Source organism: Passer domesticus, chromosome 8 (genome assembly GCF_036417665.1).
Source record: "Passer domesticus isolate bPasDom1 chromosome 8, bPasDom1.hap1, whole genome shotgun sequence".
Lineage (NCBI taxonomy): Eukaryota > Metazoa > Chordata > Aves > Passeriformes > Passeridae > Passer > Passer domesticus.
This window is the reverse complement of record NC_087481.1, coordinates 55,998,850-56,013,479: the sequence shown is the minus strand read 5'-3', so window position 1 is coordinate 56,013,479 and position 14,630 is coordinate 55,998,850. Positions and strand designations below refer to the sequence as shown.

At 42.9% G+C, this 14,630-nt stretch overlaps 1 protein-coding gene across 4 annotated transcripts in view; it reads left to right on the top strand.

The window, feature by feature from the left end:
- Nucleotides 1-14,630, top strand: part of C8H10orf90 (chromosome 8 C10orf90 homolog) — a 97,031-nt gene that overhangs the window by 35,093 nt on the left and 47,308 nt on the right. Inside the window, exons 1-2 of one of the 4 annotated variants that reach the window (XM_064431579.1) lie at nt 3,088-3,240; nt 4,017-4,144. The exons of 2 other annotated variants lie outside the window; for them this stretch is intronic. Coding sequence is in view for 1 of the 2 variants with exons in the window: in XM_064431574.1 (XP_064287644.1) it covers nt 1,082-1,148 (67 nt within the window). In the remaining variant the exon portion in view is untranslated. Of the gene's footprint in view, nt 1-1,014; nt 1,149-3,087; nt 3,241-4,016; nt 4,145-14,630 lie in introns of those variants that run through there. One more of the 4 variants, XM_064431574.1, reaches the window with a different exon arrangement.

The window sequence follows — 14,630 nt, the reverse complement described above, 5'->3', positions numbered from 1 at the left end:
TTGTTTGGCAAAAGCATATTTTCTGGAAAGGTATCTAAGAAATGCAGAGGTCACTGGTGTACTCAGACATTTTTGTAGTATGCAATCACTGTCTCCAAAGAAATATCTACCTCAGAAGTACTTCGAGGTATTTTCTCCTTGAAAAACCCTTGGTGCACTGTAATCAGATTAACTCTCAGTATCCTTTTGGACAGCAAACCAGGTTGAATCACATGTTTTAATTTTCCTTAGTGAGTTCAAATAATTTCTGAGCAGTTTTTTCTATAGTTCTATTTAGAATATGGATGCTGAAATTAATGCAATATTCCAGTGCTACTCTTAGCAGTGTTAGAAAAAATTATGTCAATCTTTGTTTACCCCATTAAGGCGTTACATAACTACACAGGTAAATGATTAAAAATCCTTCATTGTGTTCCAGCATTAGCCTTGTGATCAATTATCAGAAGGATGATTATTAAATTGTTGTGATATTCAGTTATTAATGATTTCTAAATGGCAAACACCGAGGAGAAGAATGGTGCCACCACTGATTATTTTTTTAAAATTTGCAATAACAATTAAAACATCCCGGTGAAAATACCACCTTCAAGACATCATTTCAAAAACAACACAGCAATGGATTTTGGCGTAAATTATGGAGTAAATTAGGAATTTGCTGTGCTTTTTTTGCCCCGTTTCATGCTTAGAACAGGAACATTTTGGTGAACAGGAGCATTCTGGCAAACAGGTGTTTGCTATTTAAAAGTCCAGGAGGTCATTACAGAAATACGTGCAAGCAGCAGACTTGGACATTTCCTCTTCGCTTTGCTCCAGAGCACTCAGAAAGAGGGACACACTTCAGTATTTAAATCAGGAACCTGAACAGTTCTGAAAAAGCCTTGTGAGAGGGCACAAGCGCCACACAAACCATCCCCAACCACCGCGCCCACCTTTTCCCATGCCCAGATTTTAAAACCCCATTTTTTTCCGGGGCACGAATCCCGCAGCGAGCGGCAGTGCCGGGCGCTGCAGGGTGAATAATTGATGTGCTCCAGCTCCTCGGGGCCGGCCCTGGCGCTGGCACCGGGAGCGCATCCCGGGGATGCCCCGGCGGCTCCCGGGACGCGCCGCCCTTGCTCCCGCATCCTGCAGGGAATCGCGGCTTTGGGGTGAGTTTGGGGCCGCTTCGGGGGGTTTCTCAGCTCCTTTCGCTCCTGTGCAGGTCTTTCTGATAAACGGACGCTGTTCTTTCGGAGTCTGACTTTAAAAAAGGGTAAAAAAGCAGGAAGTGCCGTGTTTTTAACTCTAGGAAATATGTGAGCAGTACCTACGGAACGGGCACTAAAGGTGTGATGAAGCTGTCTGAAATTATCTTAAATAATTTTTCAACCCCCACCCCGCGACAACTACTAAAACTAAAAATATTTATGTTCCCTTTTTACTGAGATTCGTGTAATTCAGTGTCAAATGTGAGAGCTTGAAAGGAGTTTTGTTTTCCATTAAAAAAAAGGCGGTTCCCTGCTGGAAGTTTAACTTGTGGTGTTGTTTTTATTCAGTTACATACATTTCTCACTGGATTGAGAACATGACCTGAGACCTGAGTTCTTAATTAATAAGTCTGCATTAAGTCTTCTATTTTACCATAAAGCAGTGGAAAAGTAACTTAATTTTCCTAAGGATAGGGAGGAGATATATTTTATATATGGGAGGAGATATAGTTTATATATAAAGTGCATGGCAGTGCTGAACTAAAGCAACTCTCACCCCTTCTTTATAAGGTGAAAAACATCAAAGTGTTTTTATTTATTAATCATTAACAGCAACTACCTATAGTACTTGTTTCAACAGTCTGAGTGCTGTTATTTTCCAGCAGCGATCCTGCCAGCAGTGCCGGGGAGCTCTCAGGTAACTCAGTCCTTGGCACAGTTAAAAATTGATACAGAAGCAATCAGCTCCCGAGAGCAGAGGCCATGGGTAGGAGCAGGGATGTGAGATGAATCATGAATAAGCCTTGATTGTGAATAACAAGCTCCCTCTCTTTTTATTTGTTTTTAATTGCATAGTCCACATTCTGCTGCTTCTGCTTTATTTCCTTTGTTTTGATCACAAAAGCATTTCTTCTTTGGCATCTAAAACCCAGCCAAATTTTGAAGGGATACAAGTCCAGCACAATGATATCTGGTGCTAGCAGTAATTAAATGCCTGTGTTAAAATAAAAAAAAAAAGACCCAAAAAACCAAGAGGTGAAAACAGGGATATGTAAACACCAGGAGATATGCAAAGAATGGATGTAATCCTGCACTCCTTAATCATGGGAGTCATCCACAGGCAGGAAAATAATCCTGCTGCTTTCAATAGACATCAGTGGGTGCTGGAGCACCAGACCCAGCTTTTCCAAGGAGATAACAATGTTTTACCTGTTTTTTTTTTCCTGCAGTGCAATTTTAGCAACACAGCTCGTGCTGATGTGTTTGAATGCATTAGTGATAATATTAAATTAGGCTTTACCTGATGTCCGTTTTGCCTCTGCAAGTGTGAAAGAGAAAAATGGGATAATGGATGAGATGTGGCAGGGAGAAGGTACAAACCTTAGTTTTATTGGCTACCCCTGTTCCCTGTGTTTGCAAATCACTTTTTGGTCCATGGGATGTATAAAATTTGCTTTTTTTTTAGGATAGGATGCAACTTTAACACCAGAAAACTTCTGCTATCCCTTAAAGTGTATTTGGGTCTCCCTAAAAATAATGTTGATAAATATTGTCCATGTGATATAAATACAAGGCGATTGTGATAATATCTTGGGAATGTTTTTATTGCTGTGATGTTCTGTGATCTTGCAGGAATGACACATTTTTATATAAATGTGGTGGTTTTGTTGCTTTTTTCACCAGCCCAGCTCAGCATTTCTGAGCTTTGCCCTCCCAGCCCGTGTGGTGCTGCCCTGTAATCCAGGAGGGGGCTAGGGAGCACCTGAGTGCCCTTCCCCAGGCAGAGCATCTGTTAATGAGGAAAACTAATTACTTAAAAGCTTTCAGCAGGATGGGGTTGTGAAGTATAAATAGTCATGAACTGCTCCTGGTGCTCTGTGTTTGTGCTGCTGCCAGCACTGGTGGGGTGAGGGGAGTCACCCTTTGCAGTCACTGCTCTGTGGGGGAAAATTCTCTTCTGAGCACCCAGAAAGGGGGAAAATAGAAAAAATTACAAGTGAAAATGCACTGGATGATGATTCCAGATGGTATGAAAAGCTTACTCTGAAGTGAGGTTAGCATTAAGTCTCTATTGGCTTTTTGTTGTTGCATTGAGCTATCAAGAACAAGGTGGTTTTCTTCCATCAGCTTTCTTACATGGTGGTTTCTATTTAAAAAAGAGGTTTTCTAGATTATCACCATTTATTTGCTACAGAAGCAGTTTAAAGCTGAGGTTACATTGCTCTCAGAGAGCTGGCAGCCACAAAATTACCCCAGTGCCAAGGGCTGGGGGCACAAAGTGGCAGCTGCACGAGGCTGGAGTGGCCCTGGGCAGCATTTCCCTTCTCTCACTCCATGCAGAGTCCCAGCAGCAGCATCAGCTCTCTCCTGGGAAGTCCCTTTTGTCCCTGAACCCTGCCCGTGGGGAGTTTCTAATCCTTGGAGAACCCCACAAGCACTGGTTGCGTGTTAGTTTGAACTTTTTCAATTTTGATGGAATTCTTTATTGAATTCTACCTAGAAAAATCCAAACCACACATGCAGCTGTAATTATTTGAGGATCTCCTTCTGGCACTGGGCACAGGTCAAGGGCCCATTTTAGTTTTTACAACTTTTTGAGAATTTTAGAGGTGGCTGTTCAAGCAAATTTGCTGAAAAGTTTTTAAACTTGGCCAAAATCTGCTCTGGAATGGTTCAGCCTGTTTTGTATCAAAAATTGTGTGTGCAGTGATGTAGAATGGCTGGGTTTGGTGGGTTTTTTTGTATAAATTTTGTATGGAAAAGGTGTTTTCTGTGATTAATGATGTGTCATTCTTATGTCTCTCCTTGTCATGGTTGGTACTTGGTCAGAGGTTGGACTTGATGATCTTGGAGGTAATTTCCAGCCTTAATGATGCTGTGATCCTATGACTTTGAGGTCCTTTCCAACCTCAATTATTCCACGATCCTGTGATTTGAAGTGGACAACCTGAGCTGGTGTGAGTGTACATGTATTTAATGTATGACTACAGACAAATGAAACAGTAATGCATATTTTTAAAATTAAGGTTTTTCCCTTGTCCTCCATGAGTTCCTCTGCTGTAAATCCCAGCCTGGCAGATTTCCCAACAGTCCTTGCTTCTTTGTGCTCCAGCCCAGCCCAAATTTTCCCCCAGGGCATTTTCAAGGGTGTTCTTCTCTCCTGCTGCTGCTGTTTCATGAGACATTTCTGCATCCCTGGGGAGAGCAGAGGACAGCCCCACTCCCACCTCTGTGTGTGGTCCCACCCCAAACCTGTCCCAGATTGCCATCAGTGCTGGCATTAATCACTCAGTTAATTGGGTGATGCTGCAACACCTCAGTCACACACCTGGCAACCCCCTGAGCAAACTCCTGTGGGGAACAAGCCCTGACCACAATCTGTGCAAAGGGATTCTCTTCCTCCCCTCCCTGCAAAGTATAAACAGCTCCAAGTGTCGTGTCCCCACTTGTTGATGGTGTGTTACCATTAATAATTATTTGGGTCCTGCATAGGCTTGTATCACAACTAAAAATGTCTTTTGTGCCCATGGCAGGAGGTGGAATGAGGTGCAGAAACCTCTGCTGGTGATAGAGGCCAGTGCAGGATTTATGAGGGGCAGAGGACAAAACAGTGCAGAAAACACACAATAACCAGTGACAAAATCAGCTGTTGATGGTTACTTTGGCTGTCTTCTGGAAGAAGAATAGAGTCAAGAGAATATGGATACATTTTCCCTTGAGTTGGTAGGATAAATAAATGGAAAAAAAAAGAAGTAGCAGGAGAAGGTAACTCTGGCCACATGGCCATGGATGCTCTGGGATACCTCTGTGATTGGGTTTCAGATCTCTTTGTTTAATTGACTGCATTTAGTTTTCTGCTTCTATTGCTCTGGGTTCCTAGTGCCACTTGGAGCTGCCAGCATGGAAAATGGATTTGGGAGGCTGAGCAGGTTGGGGAGATACCTGGCAGGGCTTGGCTCTGCAATTCCCATGAGAAGCAGGGCAAGGCAGAGCCCAGGGCCACACATGGAGAGCTTCTGCCTCTTCTGAAACCAACTGCTGCTCTTTGGAGCATTTAAAATTATTTTAAAATTATTTTTCTGGATAAAATCAAACTTTAACAGGCAAAGTTCCCTTGCAAATTCTTACAGAACAAGAGAATATTTTTAAAATGTAGTTTTGGTTAACAGGATACCTTTAAGAACAGATTATACTGAAAGCAATGTTTAATCAACATTCGGTGGCTGGGTCTCACTTTGCTCAATTTTATGTGGCTGAGGGACAAAAGCTGAGCTGCCCATGAAATCCCTCACCTGCATTAATTGTCAGCATTGCAAAAGCAGAGGAGCAGCCTGCAGGGAGGGTCTGTGCCAGCCTGCAGGTGACTGCACCAAACTCCTCTGTGGTTCAGACAGCAATTGAAGCAGTGTGGTTTTATTCCCATTTTCCATGCCTGGAGCTGGTCGAGTTCCCACAAAGGGCATTGTCCCAGCGTGTGACACTCAGGGAGGGCACTGTGGGAGGATGCCCTGGCCACGTACAATGAGACACTCTCTCCAAGGAAAATGAGAGAGTTGATGTCAGTGTGCAGCCTGAGAGCTGCCCAGTGGGAGCAGCCTTTGCCTGCTGGGCCCGGAGCTGAACCACCCCAACTCTCCTTTCCCTGTTTTATCCTCTCATTGTTTCCTCAGCCTGAGCTTCTCAAGGCTGAATTTTGTAGCAGGCAAACGCTGCTCTCTTCGGGTTTTTTCCTTTCTTTCCTTGCCTTGCACATTGCCTTGAACAACAGCTCCTGACCTACTTCTGTCTTTTAATTGCTGCTGCAAGATGAATTTTAATTCCAGCCAGAGTCCAGATGTATTGAGGATGCACAGCACATGCCAAGGCCAGGCCATTTATCTCCCAGGCCAGTCTTTCCCAGCCCTCTGAATCCAGGGACCCCTTAACCTTTCTGAAAAAATATCTGAAGCCATCATCACGTATTTCACTGTTGTCTGCTGATGGGAAATGCAGATAATAACTGTTAATCTAAATGCTAATATGTATTTTCTCTGACAGCTTAGTTCGTTTTACTGTTCTTTAACCTTTGGCTGAAAATATTAATGGAGATGGATGTGAGCCTTGTGCTTCCATCCCCCAGTGCCCAAATGAACCTGGGCAGTGACAATTTATAGGTCAATTTATATTTTTATTATTATGCTGAATACTTTTTGCTTCTTTTCATGGCTCTTTTTGGGGAATTATGGACATTAGAGGATGAGTGGGTCACTGAAAATTCAGAATTATGGATCTGGGGGAGATCACAGCTTGATGAACAAGGAATTAAGTTTAGAATTCTCCAGAAGGGTTCTGTGAACTTTGTTCTCCAAAAAATACCCTGATTTACTTTTCTACATTTGAGAAGAAACACTGGCTACAGGTGCTGCATTTTGAGCATCTCGAGAATTTCCTCTCCTGGGGACATTGTTTTGCTTAGCTAAGATCTCCCTCTTTTTATTCCACAGGAATGGGAAATGAGGACAAGTTATCAATGTGTCTTCTATTCAATTAAATTAACTCACAGAATTAAAACTGAACTCAAGAAAAGCTTTAATTTCAATCATTCTGTGCTTGTAGCTTGTGAAGTACTCAGGAATCCTTTGGGAGGGGGAAAAAAGTGTATTTAAAAACATAAGCTGGTTTAGCACAGGTTTTTCTGGGATACACTAGATTTTAATTAAACAGGAGTTTAATTAATAATAATTAATAAGTAGAATACAGAAAAGGAGAGCTGCTCATACTCTGGAGAGTCAGAAAAGGAGGAGAAAATTTGGAATACAGCCTCACACAAGCCCTGGGAATGTTGCTGGGAGGAGAATTCCAGGGAAGGACAGCACATGGAGGAGGATCCTTCCCTCCACCATTCCAGGATCCTCTTTCCCATAAATATTTTCCAGTCTTTTGCTTGCTGGTCACTCTGCCAAGGGAGGATTTAACAGCACAGATGCATCAAATCATTATCCCAGTGATGTATTACAGGTACAATGTGTATTGCAACCTGTTCTCACAGCAGCCAGAACGTTAGTGCCTGATATTATTACTGATACTTGATGTACAATCCAACTCTATTTAATTAGTTCACTAAAATGCATTTTCTGCCAGAGATATAGCGAACAGGAAGGAAAATCACCTTCCTGGAGAAATGCCTCGTAGCAGGATGACTGAGAAAAGCAGATAGTAGAGTCTAAGAGGCAGAAATTGAGCACATCAATCCTGCAGATCCCCCAAAATCTGTGACACCTCGTAGCTGAGATTTTGGAATACAAGCTGGCAATTTAGCTGTAAAATAAAACTCTTTAAAAGGAAACTCTCACGATATTACCTATAAACACTTTAGAACAGCAGATTAATCTGGAGTTTATGGGTAAGGTAGCAGAGAGATGCTTCTGTGCTCAAAGACGTATTTTTATGTTTGGGTAAATGACCTGTTCCTCATCCAGAGAGCTGCAGCTTTGCCTTAAACACGAAATTGAGCTGTGGCCTGGGGAGCCATCCCTACCACAGCCACACTTGCGTTGTCTCCTTGGTACCCACCTTCAGTGGCACCAGGAGATCATTAAGAAAGGTTTCATCTTCTTTTTGCATCCTCTGAGGAGGTGGGAGAGCAGGATTTTGGCCCGAGCCCTGCATCAGGACTCCTCTGTGTGCTTGATGGTAATTTGTGCACTGCTGTGCTGCCCAAAGCCTCCCTGAGCAGCACACAGCCCTTCCTTGTGGGGAGAGAGAATATGAGAAAATAAAGATAGTGCAGAAGGTAATCTCACCCCTAAGGAGTTGTAGCTGGGCCAATCACCAAAGATTAGGAACAGGGCTGACTTTAACAGGCCAGAGCTGTGCCAGTGAGAAGAAGAGTGCTGTAAAAGAGTGGGCTGGCTCGTTGAGAAGGGACCTGGAGTTAGGTGGCTGCTTTATGAGGAAGAAAGAGTCAGTGTTCTGAGGAGCTGCCCACGAGAAAACACCAAGAAGGTATGAAACTTTTGTGATAAGGAGACAACAGTATGGAACTTTTGCAATATGATGACAACGCTTTCTTCCCTGAGCAGCTGAGGGGTCAGAAACAGCTTCCTCCTACTTCTGTCCTGTGGGAATTGTTATAATATTGAAATTAAAGGGGGCTCTCAGGTAAAGCTATGAGAGCAAAGAAAATGAAGAAAATAAAAATAGAATCAAAAATGCAGTAATACAGAACGACATTGACAGAGTCAGAACATGCTGTGACCCCCTGTGTGTCAGGGTGGTGGCACAGTCCCATCCCAGGGTGGCTCAGCCCTCCTGCAGTGCCAGCTGTGCTTCTGCTGCAGCAGGGATCCTGCACAAGGAGGGAGTTTTCCTCTGGAGCTCCAGGGCTGCTGGAGATGGGCCTGCTCTCCCTCTGGGAATGCAGGGCAGCAGAAAGCTGCTCCTCTGGGAATGCAGGGGGCAAAGGCTGCTGTGCTGTTCCAGGCTCAGATTGTATCCAGGTAGGAATGCTTGGCTCCTGCCCTGGGCGGAGCATCTCCCCATGGGATGCTGGAATTTGATCAGCCATGCAGGGACACTCAGTGGCCATGAACAGAAGATAATTAATAACTAATGGCCCATGAACAGCAGAGATCTCCTGGAGGGAGGATTGGCTGTGGGAGAGATACAGAAAACTGCCCCATGAACAGAGAGAACTGCCCCAGCTCTGACAGATGGCAATGGAATACACAGCCCCATTTCCAGCCTAAGACAGTTCCCAGGCTGGTGAACGGAGCCTTGCCCTGGGTCTGGCAGCTGAGGGAGGAAGGAAGGGGTGTTTCCCCTCATCCCAGGACTGCCTTTCCAACCCTTCCAGCCTGGATGGGAATGGCAGGACACCATGGAATGATTTAGTCTTAATCACCTGTGCTCATTTCCTGTGTGGATCTGCAGCGAGCTGCTCTGCCACATCCAAATTCCACTTTATTGCTTTTCATGTTCTTTCTCTTTGTGCTCCTCAGGTAGCAACTGCATTTGAGCTTGTTTTCAGGAACCAGCAGTAATATTTCCTGAGCCAATTCCTTTCTTTAATTTGTTGTTGTTTTGGTGTCTGACACATCCAGAGCTCTCCCTGGACTCCAGAGTCTCAGTACAGTACAAGTGTCTTGAACACAGTTTATTTTAATCAGGCCTCCCAGAATTCAGAAAATACTTCAGGCCAATTCCTCCAGTAAATCTGAACACATTCAGCAGAAACATGTGCAGCCAGTGCTCAGACTAAATTGCCAACAATTTCACACCCACAGGATCCTCGCTTGCCTCTGACATTCCCAGAGCCCCATCTTCCCCATCGCTGCTCCGAGCAGGAACCTCCCAGTTGCTGAGGGGATGGAATTTTTGATACAGCTCTAAATGAAGCATTTTCAGCAACGAGTGCAGAATTGCCCATGTAGTTTTCTGGTTAATGTTCTCTGTATCAGAGTGGAAGGACCACGCTGCAGAGAGAAGCAGCTCTCCAGTGGTCTGGAGGCCAGGTTTGATCCAGGCATTCAAAATATGAATTGAATCCGTGTCTGCTGCATTTAACTGGAACTCTGACAATTACAGGCTGTCACAGGAGACTTCCACTCCTCTTCCTGACTCAATTACCCAGGCTCATGCTTCTCCTAAGATTGAGCTTGGCTTTATGTACCATTGCTGTAAATAAAGTCAAGCTCATTCTCCTTTTTCTTTGCTATTCTAGGGAAAAGGGAGAGGTTGATTTTAGCACCCAGCATCCAACTAAGCCCAAGCCTCAGGGGGAGCTTTTGGCTGAATTGCAATTAAGTATTTCTTTGTTTTAGTCAAGTTGTGATTATTGATGCATTGAGTTTTAAAAACCAAAAAACCCACTTCCTATGTTTATTGCCCATTCGCAAATCCTTGCTATAGGAATATCTATCATAAAGTCTTAAAATAACAAATATACATAGTCAACTCGGGTCCCCTTAAAATTTTACAGACAAATCATTACTAGGTAAAATACTGCACCACACCACTAAGTTATTGCCACTGTATTTTCCATAATATATCCGTCCTTATGCAGCTTGTTTTCCTGATTTCCCTTTTTTTTTTTGTGCTGAAAAGTTGTTTGCATTAAGCTGTTTACAAGTCCTGGTTTCTTTTGTGAGTGATCTGTTGATTGCAGCTCGATAATGTTTGAGAATATCGAATTATTTCTTGCATTTTGGTGGTGATCTGAGTGTGTCCATGTACAATTCCTGACTTGTGTCCTGCTCTGGAGCTCATTAACTCTGCATGGGTCAGGCAGGCTCCACTTCCCATGGAGGTGCTCCCCTTCTTCTGCTTCTCCCCTTTTCCCACTGGGATGGCACAGAAGGATTATGGGAATAAATCACACGGGACTCTATTTCCTTCGTGGTGGAAAAAAGACCATTCTTTTTTCTTTTTATTCTTTATTCAGATAACTCCTTTTTATAGTTTCACAGACCTCGTGTGGGACTCCAGTTGGTCAGTAGTTTTCTTCACAATTATTTTATTTGTTAATAACAAGCTGTTATTCTCTGTTGATTGGTCACTAAAACTCTTGGTGTGTACGTGCAGGGAAAGTTGTTTATGGGAGATAGAAAAATGAAAACTATCCAAGGTGTAAAAGCAGTTTATACAGGTGCAGGTTGGTTTTTTACCCAAGAATAGATTGTTATGTTAATGAGCTGCTCACACCAGGATTGCTTTCATGTGGGAACTTGCAAAGTGCTAGTTTGGCTTAGAAGAAATGACAGGTCAGCCAGAGCAGGCCTAATTTTATAATGCTTATTAAAATAATTTTTCTACCTTATTGCAACAAAGGATCAGCACAGGATCCTCCATGGAAGTGCTGTCCCACAGAAGTGAAATCCCTCTAAAGCTGGGGAACTGGGAAGTGCCCAGGACAGTGCTGTGGAGCCTTGGATGGGTTGCTCCCACATGTTGTGTGGAAGTGTTCAACTGAGCTGCATAAATGCCTCAAAATGGGATAAATGCCTGAAGAAATTCCATATCTTGTGGAAATCCCTGCTGTGCTCCCATGGTTTGAGTTGGAAGGGACCTTAAATCCCACCCATGCCACCCCTGCCATGGCAGGGACACCTTCCCCTGTCCCAGGTGCTCCAGCCCCAGTGTCCAGCCTGGCCTTGGGCACTGCCAGGGATCCAGGGGCAGCCAGAAATGACAAATTGTGCCATTGCTGATGCTCTCATTAACTCCCCAGAGCTGCTTCAGGAGATGAAAAGTCTCTTTTTCACAGTGCAGGAGTTTTAACTGTGCCCTGGCTAAAGATTACCTCAACCTGCTATAAATTGAGATGTTTCACTAATTGCTTTCTTGGTTCATTAGCCAAATTGTGAGTGAGGGAAATGGAAAAGGCTCAGAATGAATTTCCCTTGCAATCCTTAATTTAAATGGTGAATAATAATTTAACGTTGAACAAAACATTTTGGGTGATTTGCTGTGCTGGAGCTCGTTTTTTACCTTGGGATCATTTGCCACCTTTGAAGCTTTGTGGGAAAATGATCCTCAGCTCTGCTTCTTTGTGATGTGACACCAGGCAGGAAGGAATAATCATTACAGAATAATTGTAATAATCTCAAAATTTATACAGAAATGCTTTTGTCATGGGAGGTCCCTCCTCAGATATTGTTTTAAGCAGTGAGATTAGAGAGATGAAAGGCAAAAATCTGTGAAGGTTTTGCTGCTGTGGATGCTGTGGCTCTATTTCCATTCAGCCATGAAGGTGTCAAAACTACGACGTGTCCCTGGTTTACTCTTTCCAACACTCAGCTAAAAAACAAAGATTAACTCTGAGCAGCTGCAGGTAACAAATTCTACTAATTCATCAAAGCCAACGCTGTAGAATTTAATCTGTTTTATGAAATTCCTCCCCTGGATTGTTATGGCAGGGCTGTGGCACAGGAGGTCATTTGTGAGCTCTCAATTGCTGGTTGTGTGACAGTGAAAAAAGGAGGCCAAAAGAAAGGTTAAATTAAAGAAGCTGCTAGAAGCTATTTGTGTGAGATGAATGTATATTATCTAAATTAATGACAGCAAACCTCCAATTAGCTGAACACTGATGCACAATTCGAGCTTTATAAGGTAAATGCATGTTTTGTCCAGCCAAAGGGTTGGGTAAGGAAGGTTTCACTGGGGTGGGGTTACAGGTAAATGAACATTTTCTCTTTCTTGGGGGCACAGTGACCTCACTGCTGCTGCTGACAAATCTTTACAATAAATCTGGCATTGTTTCCCAACATCAATAAGGAGTGTGAAACTTAAGACCTTTCCCTCTAAAACATTCTCCTGTAACATGGGATGAGCAAAAACCTTGCATGTGCTGCTTTGTGTTTCAATAAACAACCTAATTTTTATTTTAGAGCAGAGATTTCCTCCTCAGACCAGTCCATGTTGGTTTGGCTTAAATAAACTTGTTTCTGTTTTGTTCATCTAGAGAACTCCTCTGTAAAAATACAACAAAGAGGGCTGCAGCTATGAACTCCTTCAAGGAATTCCAAGGAAATTTCTAATGGTTTTTGCAGTTTATACATGCTAAAATAATGTTGTAATGGAGTGATTTGATCAATTTACTCTTTGGGGAGGGTAGGATTTTGTTGTAGATCATCAATTACTTCATTATCCTGATTATGGTCATTGAGATTCAAGATTTAATTACACTCTGTGCAGAAAAACTCTATTTTAATGTACCCAGGAGATTCACATCTCCTCATACCTCTTCCTATGCATCTTCTGAATTTTCTGATTTCAGGGAATCTCTACCCTATTACTTCTTTTTTTGACTTGCTGATGACTCCCAACTCATTTAGTGTCAGTATTTTGCAGTAAATGTTCCCCATTCTGGGAAAATATCAGTTCCTAGAGTACTTCTGCTCCTTTAGGATGAGTTTAGGGAGACGTGGAGGCATTGCTCTATTTTATTTGTTTATATTTTCTTTGATTTCTGGCTCTGTTCGTCACCCTGGTCTGTCAAGGTAATTTAGACTGGCTTTATTTTTTTTTCATATTATTCTCTGATGTGTCTTAATCCCATCCTAATTTTGAGATGCCTGAGATATCAAGATCCCTTTTAAAAATTTAAGCAGCACTCTGGGTTACTCAGCACTTCTGTGCTGTGTGCTCATATTCAAACTCACACACTTTGTATTCCTTCAGTTGCTATTTTTAAGCTCCAGGTACAAATGCAGCTTTCCTTATCTTCACTGTTCTTTGTAATTTTTTTTTTTTGGGGGGGGGGGGTTTGTTGTTTTTCCTTTTTTTGTTTGTTTGTTTTGTTTTTTGTTTGTTTTGGGTTTTTTGTTTGTTTTGGTTTTTTGTTTTGTTTTTTGCCTGAGATTTTCTCTGTTCATTCTGTCCAAAAATACAGAGGCTTTTATAAACAACTTTTCTTCAGCTTTTAGTTACAGAGGAAAAAAAAAACAAACCCAAAAAAAATTGAGGAAAAAAAATCCATAACTCTCTCAACTTTAAAAGCATTAACTGCTGTTCTGTTCTGGGGAGGATGGAGCCAGCCTTTCTTTGCAGCCTCCTCCTCAGTCCCCAAGGTTTTCCCAGTAAAATTCCCTCTTTTCCTTCTCTCCAGTGCCTTTTCCTGTGCCATTAGAGTGGGACTGTTTTTTCATGTGAGGGATTTTCTTTTGTTTCCTGTGTCCCACTCAATGTTTCCCACTTTGTCTAACTGGGATTGCTCCCTTCTGAAAGCTGAGGGACATTGCTAACACCCAGAATTGAAGACAAATAATTACATGTGTGCTTGACCCAGGTCACCAGCTGGTCACCACCCACCTTTTCCTTCATTTTTATTCCCCTACCTTTGATCCCCACTGCTGTTTATTCTACATTTCTAGCAGGAGACATTTAGCAAAGGCTTTGGCTATAAGATGAATTCCCAAATCCACAGAGTTTCTTCATATTGTATTTTCAAACTGAAATCCTCTTGAAAGGTCACTTGAAGGTTTGAAATACCAGAGCACTTTGATTGCTGTTGATTTTTCTCATGGTGATTGAGGGGCCATCGAGCTCATCAAGCTTTTCTGCTGAAAACACAGTCACTGGTTAAATTTCTGTTCTTGTAAAGAAAGAGCCCACAGAGCTTTTGCACACAGCTGCTGCTGGAACTGCATTCCTCAGGCATGGATATCCCCAGGAAAGACACCTGGATCTGCCCAAAATGGGGCAGAGGAGAAACCATTCCATGTACCTGCTGTAATTAAAGGAGAGCACAGATCCACTTCGCCATGATTATGGTGAGGGATTAATTTCCACAGCCCAGCAGTGGTTGAGGTACTCAGTGCATAGCCCAGAGCAGCTGTGGCTGCCCCTGATCCCTGGAAGTGTCCAAGGCCAGGTTGGACATTGGGGCTTGGAGCACCTTGGGATAGTGGAAGGTGTCCCTGCCTGTGTGTCTAGGTTTGAAAAGCCAGGTGTCTGCTGAGGAAG